The 9,445-nt window shown below is 43.0% G+C and overlaps 1 protein-coding gene across 6 annotated transcripts in view; it reads left to right on the top strand.

Moving 5' to 3' along the window:
* Nucleotides 1-1,949: 1,949 nt before the first annotated feature.
* Nucleotides 1,950-9,445, top strand: part of CAPN7 (calpain 7) — a 32,414-nt gene continuing 24,918 nt past the window's right edge. For 2 of the 6 annotated variants that reach the window (XM_050970262.1, XM_009086166.4), the window contains exons 1-4: nucleotides 1,950-2,174; nucleotides 6,151-6,259; nucleotides 6,882-7,039; nucleotides 9,303-9,370. In XM_050970262.1, coding sequence (XP_050826219.1) covers nucleotides 2,073-2,174; nucleotides 6,151-6,259; nucleotides 6,882-7,039; nucleotides 9,303-9,370 — 437 coding nt within the window. In that variant the 5' untranslated portion in view covers nucleotides 1,950-2,072. Of the gene's footprint in view, nucleotides 2,175-2,204; nucleotides 2,557-3,970; nucleotides 4,178-6,150; nucleotides 6,260-6,881; nucleotides 7,081-9,302; nucleotides 9,371-9,445 lie in introns of those variants that run through there. The other 4 variants (XM_050970261.1, XM_050970260.1, XM_018909652.3 and 1 more) reach the window with 4 other exon arrangements.

The following is a 9,445-nucleotide window of genomic DNA, read 5'->3' as shown; positions in this document are numbered from 1 at the left end:
TTCTTCATTTTCATGGTATCATTACAGAAATATGGAACAAATAGAGCTTTATTCAGAAAAACCCTTTAGTGTAATGTGAATCTTTCCTGTGCTCAGACAAAACCCATAAAATTCATATACTTTGAAAGTAAAAAGTAACTTTATAAGGAGCACAACCAAAAAGGAAAGCCATGAAGAACACAAGAACTTCCCCCTATATGGCAGATCACAAAAACGAAGTTCCTTTTTGCGCTAAACATTACTGTATTTATAAAAATGCAGTCAGTAAAGCACAAAAGGGATAAAGAAGAGAAGAAGACCGATTGGGAACACTTAACTCTTCACTTAAGAAAATTACAGGGAAAATAACAGATTTCAGTACCTAGTACTTCAGCATTTAGCTGCACCTCCAACTAAATCTATAATCAGAAAAAAGGCTGAAAAGACACACACGAAAGAGAGCTGCAGAACAGAGAGTATTTTTATATCTCATGAAAACAATGCCTTGCAATAAGCTGTATTTTCCGGCAGAAATAAAAGCTTGTAGAATCACAGAATTGTCCAGGTGAAAAGGAACCTCGTCCAGCCTTCTGTAGGAAGGGGAGCATAGATGAGACTAACACTCTGACTATACCCTCTTGAAAACCTCCAGCAATGTCCCCAGGGACACTGTTCCAACAAATGGTCAATGCTTCTATAAAAATTTTCTTTCTTATGTTAAGATGAAACTTCTCCCAGTGCAACCTGTTGCCATTAACACTTTGCCATGTGGCTCCTTGTGCACGGACCCCACTCCTCAAGAATTCCACCCCTCAGATTTCCCCTGATTGCCTCTTATGGTAGAAAAAAAGAGAAAATCCTGAACATCCTAGCTAAGCAATTTAGGTTACAAAACTGCCAGCCCGATTTTGTTGGTTTTAACGAGGATCAATGCAATAAAACGGGGCTTTTTGTTTGCTTTCCATTTTACACCTATATGAAAAAGAGATGCACACTGAAAACATTCTCCTTTAAAGGCTAGAAAACCCAGCCTCAGGGGGGATTCACCATGTCCACCTCTTAAAAATTGAGAGATGGAAAAAAAGAACAATCCCACCCTGCAACCCCTGCTCCACCTGCTTCCTTTGCCCGTGGCTGAAAACAATGGGAGAGAAGGGATAGAAGAGAATCCCAGGAAGTTCTTTTCCACCTATATTCGGCACTGGTGAGGCCACACCTTGAGTGCTGTGTTCGATTCTGGGCCCCTCAGCTCAGGAAGGACATTGAGGTGCTGGAGTGAGGCCAGACAGACAATGGAGCGATGGAGCTGGTGAAGGGTCTGACACCCAAATCCTGTGAGGAGCAGCTGAGGGAGCTGCGGGTGTTCAGCCTGGAGAAAAGTAAGGGAGCCTCTCCTCTCTCCGGGGAGACCTCTACAGCTCCCTGAAAGGAGGGCGTACCCGGCGGGGTCCTGTCAGTGACAGGGCAAGACAACGTAGTCTTAACCTGTGCCAGGAGAGGTCCAGGTTGGACATTAGAAGGAATTTCTTCACCGAAGGAGTGATTAGACACTAGAACGTGCTGCCCAGGGAGGTGGTGGAATCACCGTCCACGGAGATGTTTAAGGCTGGACGTGGCACTTAGTGCCACAGTCTGGTTGACACGGAGGTGTTCGGTCATAGGTTGGATTCGATGATCTCAGAGATCTTTTCCAACCTAAGTGATTCTGTAATTTTGTAATTCTGTCACCACCGCACAGCTCGCGCTCGCGCCTCAGGCAGGAGCGCGCCGTTCCCGCCCACCGCCTCACAGGCCCCGCCCGCCCCCGCGCGCCCGAGCACGCGCAGCGCAGTGAACGCGGCCAAACGAGGCGGACAGGCCGCTTTCAGAGCTGGTGGGCGTGGCCACATGAGGAGCCGTGCGGGTGGGGGCGTGGTCAGACGTGGGGGCGTGGTCAGACATGGGGGCGCGGCCGACGGGCGCGGCGGGGTCAGAGAGGCGGGGGAAGCGGCCGGGCGGGCGCGGGGCTGCCGGCGGAGGCGGGGACAGAGACAGGGTGGGCTTCGACGGGAGCTGTCGCCGCCGCTGCCGCCGGCACCGGGTGGGCGCTGGCCATGGACGCCACCACGCTGGAGCTGGACGCGGTGAAGTTCGCGAAGCTGGCGGTGCAGCGGGACCAGAGCGGGCGCTACCAGGAAGCGGTCTTCTACTACAAGGTACGGCGGGGACACGCCGGTTCCCTCGGGGCGCCGCTGTCTCCTTCCCCGCGCCGCGGGCCGCGTGATGCTCTTGAGCTGCCGGAGGGTTCGCGCTCCCCCCTTGGCCCCCCCGAGGGCCGCAGAGGAGTGTTCGGCACCCCCGCGGCCCGGCATGGCCCTGCAGGCGAGGAGAGAGGCGCTGGGTCAGCGCGGCCGCCCCCGCCCTCCCCCGGCGGGTGTGCCCTGGGAGCGAGCTGTTCGGCCCGGGGAAGACGAGGCGGTGCCCGCCGAGACGAGAGCGGAAGGCCGTGCGTGAGCGTCGAAAGTTTGTCGGTGTTCGGAGGAGCCGCGTCCTTCAGGGCGGGTTGCGAAACGCCTTTTCCCTGCGTCCTGTTTTCAGGTGGGAACGAGCGCTGCCCGGGCGCTGGTGTTTACCCACAGGCTTAGGGGAAGCACTGCAGGTGCTCGGCTTAAAAAGCGGGAACGGGCGCTTCTTCCAGCTGCTGGAGACACAGCCCCTTCAGCCCCTTCAGTGCTTCTGGGAAGATTCATCGTAACCTAAAAACGTCTCTGCCCCGCTGGTTTTACACGTTCTTTCCTGGCCTCTCCCGAAGCCCTGCTAGGCCAGAAATACTGATCTGCCAGGCCAGAAATGCTGGCCATGTAAGCGCTGGGCATTTTGGAGAATGACAAGTGGACATACTGCCGCTCCTGGGTGTGCAGCTGGAAGCAACTGTCTTGTACAGTCACCAAATAAATAGAGAGGTCTGTGGTGAAATACGAGATGCTCAGCAGTAAGACAGCTTCAGATCACAAGCTATCAGTGACAAATTTTTAACTTCGTGTGAATATTCTTTCCGTTAGGGACCAGATTTTATTGTTTCAGTATAGTTTCAGGTTGGTGTAGCTAAGGGTATAATGAGGTTGATTCCGTGTCTTACTAAATATCTGTAGGTTTACTAGTAGTATTTAGTGGTTGTTGTGCAACCATTAGGCATTTTTCACCTATGTAAATTGTTGCTTTATGTGTTGTAAAGTTACATTAAAGTTCCATGTCGCATTGACTTCTCACCTGCGAGAAGCCTCTTTGAAGCTTCTGTTTATCCTTATCACAGTAATCATTCCACAGATTCCATTATCCTGACAAAATTATTCTCTTCCAATATTTTGTTAAGGGATCTGTAGCCTGTAGCTGGTCTTTTATTTCTTGAGTGCAAGGTGTCTGTGAAATGTTTAAAAAGCACCATGTTAATATCTTGGTGGCCTATGCATGTAAGTGTGAAAGAATAGGAAGAAGAGTCTTTTTTTTTTTTAACCCAGTTGTTAATTTTTAGAGGGCTAAATTTATATATGTAAACCTTATATATGCAAAAGTTTTAGTTGCCCATAATAACACCGATAAGTTCTGTGTTCATCAGCAGCAGCATGTGTGCATGGTCTGATAACCATGTGCAGTACTGCTTTAGTACCATGTATCTCTCCTTTTATCTGGAAGAAATTACTCAGTGCTATTCAGAATGAAAATATCTTTTTGTACAATTCGTCATCCCTGTATGCTTTTGAACATACATGTGTGGAAAATCTTTTTCACCTGCTGCATACAGGTGATATTCTTGCTGAGTGGAAAAATGCACCCCTGGCAGTCTTGGTGCACTTGAAGCTACTCAAGACAAGAGGGTAACCTAGGTATGTTTGGCTTTCCAGATGTTGCCTGAAAAATCATTGCCATGTTAGATTATACAAAATAATTACAAAATGTCATTCATTATTTCAGGGATACTTTATTTGTTTGTTTATTTATTTATATATTCCAGCACAGTTGAAGTAAGCTCTGGCCTGTCACCAGCTTTCTTATCAACCGCTCTAAGAAGTTCAGAGCCCACTGGTGCAATTACTAAGCATGTGGGAAAGCTTGGGTACTGAACTGGCTTCTGCAGGAATTTGACCTTAAGGATGAAATATGGAAAATGCTACGGTTGTTTCCATAGGCAACACCAAGACGTGTGAATGGAGTTTCTATGGTTAGCAAGTGTGCTTTGCTTCCTGCTACCATGTAACTTTGATAGATGCCTAGGGGAGTGCTGCATGTAAGCCAGCTTCGGGCAGCTTGCTAATTAATGGTACTCTGCAGAAATGTCAGGATCATATTTGGACACCGATGACTTCAGCCAAAACTGCTGAAGGCTGTTGCTGAGTCTGGCTGTTGACCAGCTGTTAGCAGCTTGCAGACTGATGATCTGTAGTAAGCTTAGTGTGACTGTGGCACACTACTCATCACAAACAGTAGTGATGCTGGAGAGATCATAAATGCTAAGTCTGAATTGCACATCCATCTGGTCACTGGAAACAGCTGGCATGCTGGCTCCACAAGCAGTCTGTCAACTGCTTCAGTCCTTTGCAGATTTGGTTTATAAAAGACTTGTTTCCATTGTGTTTTCATCTTAAAATCAGGCAAAAACAATTGTGCTTGAAATCACGGAAGCAACATCAATTATACACTGGTTTTGTAGCACTGGTTTGGAAATCCACATTTTTTCTTTACATCATATGTAGACCTCATACCTTTGTGGTACAGCACCTGCTTTGTCAGCCTGTACTCACAGTATGTCACAGACAAATATACCCATCCCTTGAGCACATAGCTGTAGTGCACTTTTTTGCCCTGCAAAAAATAGTGTGCTAACCTTAATGGGAGTTAATTGCTACATATAAATGGTACTTCTGCTTACCCTTGTGTGGCTGTTTTGTGTGATGTAGTGGGGAGATGGATGTTGGCAGGGAGCATGCAGTAGGTTCTGTGATGTTTCTCAGTGAAAATTTATCCTGTTAACAACTACAGGCTGTGTCAGGATCAGTTTTTAAGTTTGGGCAAACTAAACTGATGGGTACGGGAGTAAACTGCTAAGCTTGACCAAAATAATGGCCATAAAACACACGAGGGAGCCCTGGCCATGGATCTGTGCTTGCCCTGGGCAGCCTCTCTGAGCAGCACCTCTGTGAAGCAGCTCTCTAGTTACTCTTCTGCTTTCTGCCTTCCCAGCCTGCCTGCTACCCAACCACCTCCTCTCCTCTGCTGCTGGTGGGAAGGCAAGCGCTGCCACAAAACTGGGGGGTTTTCCCGTGTCAATAATGGGGACAAAACAAGGATTCTGTCCTCATTTTTGTGGGGTGACAGATGTTGATTCTCCATATGGTTCGGAGGCTGTGTCGGCTCTGGCTATTTATTGCAACCCTGCCAAACCTTACGTGTTTTTCATAAATTCAGTGAAGGGATAGAGAGCTTATGCAACTGAAGGCATTTTTTCTTAATAGATTTGTACAGGATGGAGAAAGCCTTAATGTGGGTAATGTACTGTGCTTCTGAGCCAGAAGCCTGTGCTCCCTCCTGAAAGCAGACTTTCACCCAGTTTGTATTTTGTGTACATACAAACATTTAAAAAGACAAGTCGGAGAAGCTTGGAAGCCTCACATTTGTAGATGTTCCAGATTGGATAGCTTTATGTGAGTAATAATAATTTTTAAAAATTCTTTCTAAACAAAGAATCTTGGCATTTGATTTTAAAAAGCTTATATATTTGTTTACTTTCGTTATTACCAGATTAAATGTAAATAACTGGAATAGCTGCATTTTTCTCGTAACCTTAAATCCTCAACTTTGAAACCAAACTGATTTCAGTGCATGCTTGAAGAGGTTTACTTAAAATCTCCTAATTTCATACATTACTATATAAACAGGCCTAAGATCTGATCTTACAGAACTTCTGAATGTTTTTGTAGTCTTATAGGTTGTCCCAGATGTGAGAAATTAAACATGATCTAGCTTATAACTTGAAACTTTTTCTTTTGAGCAGAATTTCCCTGCAGTCTCTGAGTCTTTTTGCAGATGTAAGGGCTTGCTTTCATGCAACTCATGGCTGCTGTAGGCCCTCTGTTTATGGTAAGTAATTTTCTAGGCAGCAAACATTAACTTTGTCTCCAATTCTTCTCCCTGCAGGAAGCTGCACAAGCCTTGATTTATGCTGGGATGGCTGGGTCCAACTTGGAAAACATTCAAGAAAAAATAAATGAGTACTTGGAGAGAGTTCAAGCTCTCCATTCAGCAGGTGGGTAAGGAGCTTTCTAATTAAACCTCTGCTTAAATTAATTGAGTAGAAAGTTGCTTGCTGTTGTGAAATACATATCAATGGTGTTTGCTCTGTTTTTATTATAATGATTTTCTTGTCCTTTGTGAAGAATCACAAATACAACGAGCCTATCGTGCTTTGAATTCTGAAAGATCATAAATTAAGCAGAGACTGACTTTCTAAGGACTTGGGTGTGGTATTCTTTGCTTTTAAATATTCTGAGGAACCACATCTGCAGAACAAATGTGGGAAAGGTCATTAAGTGAGATGGACACTTAAGTATATTATTATAGGTGATGGATTTTCACAAATGATGCAATATTTTACATAATTAAACATTCTTGTTCTCTATGCAGTATGAAAGAGATTTTACTTGCATTATTTCAAATCTGAAATATCCTAGAAGCTAACCTCTACTCCGGGGAAGTGTGCTGGTGCTTCCTTCCCATTGCATAGATGTTTTTAGCAAAGTTTAGAAAGATTTTGTTACCAGACAAGAAACAGACATTCCCCTTCTAATTAGAGCTGCTAGTATTTTGGTGACATGTTCAGCAGACATGTAAAAACATGTAGAAGACTAAATACTGTTTTTTTCTTCTAGTTCAGTCACAGAAGACAGACCCTCTGAAGTCAAAACAACAGTTGGACTTGGAGCGTGCTCACTTCCTAGTTACACAGGCTTTTGATGAAGATGATAAAGGCAATGCAGAAGAAGCTATAGAGTTGTACACAGAAGCAGTGGAACTCTGTTTGAAAACAGTATGTTAAGCTACAGGTTAACTTGGTGGAATTATGTGATGGTAAGAAATTCTTCCACTCTCACAAATGACTGACCCTTAAAGGCTGGCTTGAAAATGGAGTACCTGTATTTGTAAAAACTACCTTTTAATTTTTTTTGTTTGTTTCACTGTTTTTGGGGTTTTTTTTTATAGCGTTTCTTCCAGTCTTTGTTATATGTTGCTATAGAACACTGTAAATTTATGGGGACTTGTCATTTATGTGGTTTTTTTCTGAACTGGATTATACTAAAAGCTAGAAATATTCTGGGATATTTTTCATGTTGATTTTTGCCCTGGAGCAAATACCACAAAAACAGAAATTAAAAACTGTTAAAAATGAAGATGACTTGCCAATGTGTCAGCTGTATTAATTTCTGACTACATTAAAGGAAATCATTTAAGGGAAATTCATGTGTGTAACATTTTCTGAAGACATAACAGTCCACAGGTGCCAAAACTATTAAAAATACTACTTGATTACTCAAGTGTTTAACACTAAAGCTGTTATGAGTGAATTCAATTCACACTGAAATTAATAAGAATGAATTGGCTGTTACATAAACAATGAAGAATATAATTACAGGTACTGCTTTTCTCCTTTAAGTCCAGTTGCCTTAACTAACTCATTACAAGAAGAGCTCACCATCATAATGTAACTCCACCAAGTCTGTTTTTCTTTTTCTCTTCTTTTCAATGTTATAATATATATTTGTGGGTTGGTGAGGGTGTTATATTACTGTTGCTACATGCTTTAGTAACATCATTCGAGGAAAGAATTTAACAGGTTTTACCTAGGCTAAAACCCCTGGTGATACAGTGTAACCAGATCAAGAGTTAGTAGAGATGCTCTAGTTTTTCCACTTGAGCTGTTGGAGCAGAACATTTTCAGTCTATTACATAACATTTACTGCAGCAGCATGCTCCTTTTTCTCTGCTATGTTCCTCCTCCTGTTGTGTCAGTGCATGCAAATATTACTGAAGTCAGCCTGAAAATATCTCTTATGAACAGCTGCATTTATTGGGTATTTCATTAGGTACAAGATACTGCTGAAGTTTCTTTTAATCTTGACTAGCATATTCTTTTGTTGACATGATGGTAAGGTTTGTCCCTTGGGGCAATCCAAAAGTACTTTCTTCTTCCCAGGGTGAAAGGAGATTTAAGGGACTCTGCTATCTTGAAGCTTTACCCCCATCTTTCTCCTCAGTATATTCAGTGGGAGAGATTTGTTTCTTCCTTACCCTTGAAGTACTCAGAGAGCAGCCATTGCTCCTCTTCTGTGGCTGATTCCTAGATAAGTGTGCTGTTGTTCCATCTCCACTACTTACCTTCATAAATCTTTAAAAGTCTTTTCCAACCAGGAACCCCTGGAGTGTTATTTATTTGCAAATTAAAGAGTGTTATTTATTTGCAAATTAAAGTAGTTGCTTACAGAGGGTGTTTCTAGTTTTGTTTCTTGGGGTGAAAGTAGCTTGCTTTTTGTATCCTCAGTTGACATCCCTGACCTGGAATAATTGGTCAAGGCGCAAAGCTAGAACCTTAAACCTGCTTTTGGGTGCCACAGGAGAGGCCACACCTCATGTTGTGCCTCCTGCAGATTGTTTGGCTGCAGAAGCAGTGCTTCATCTGTAAGGAAGACAAAGTGTAAAATGTCATAAATGACCTCCCAAATGGGAACAGAAGTTAACACTCTTCACATCTTTGTCACCCTGTCCTAGGTTATTTTATGCTTTTGATTGCAAGTTAAAAATGTTCTTGCACCACTATATTGTCTGTTTGAAAACAAACTTATTTTATGAAAGTAAACATCTAAAATCTTTTTCCTAAGTTATCATGATCATTTTAACACATTTGGGGAAAAGAATCAAAATACATCCAATCTCAGCAGTAAATGCAGCATTTTGGTATGTATTCTTTCTGCCAATAGTGTTTGAATACAAATAATTCTTCTGGCAATTCTTTTGTGTATGGACTGTTTTTTCCATGCTGAAGAATTTTAGACATAACTTCCATTCTATCCAAATTTCACTAGAACAGCAAAATGGTATCTGCTTACACAGTATTTTTTTATGTTGAATTTAAAAAAAGAACAACAAACAAAGCAAAATATTTGCTCATTTCAAGAAGAGAATTGGGAGAAATAGCTAGTTACTCTTTGCTGTAATCTAGAAGTACGACAACTGAGCTAATGAAACATGTTGGTAGTTTTTGGATGTGTAGATTTTTCTTTAATTTTGCACTTTAGGCTACTGAAACCTCAGAAGCAGGCCTCCAGTCCAAACTGAAACAGCTGGCTCGACAAGCACTGGATAGGTGAGTACTGCTAAAGTTAGTAAACATACTTGCTGTCAGGTCTAAGTGCACCCTCTGAATTGGATTCTCAGTCTA

Source organism: Serinus canaria, chromosome 2, assembly GCF_022539315.1.
Source record: "Serinus canaria isolate serCan28SL12 chromosome 2, serCan2020, whole genome shotgun sequence".
Lineage (NCBI taxonomy): Eukaryota > Metazoa > Chordata > Aves > Passeriformes > Fringillidae > Serinus > Serinus canaria.
This window is presented reverse-complemented; position numbering and strand designations above follow the sequence as displayed.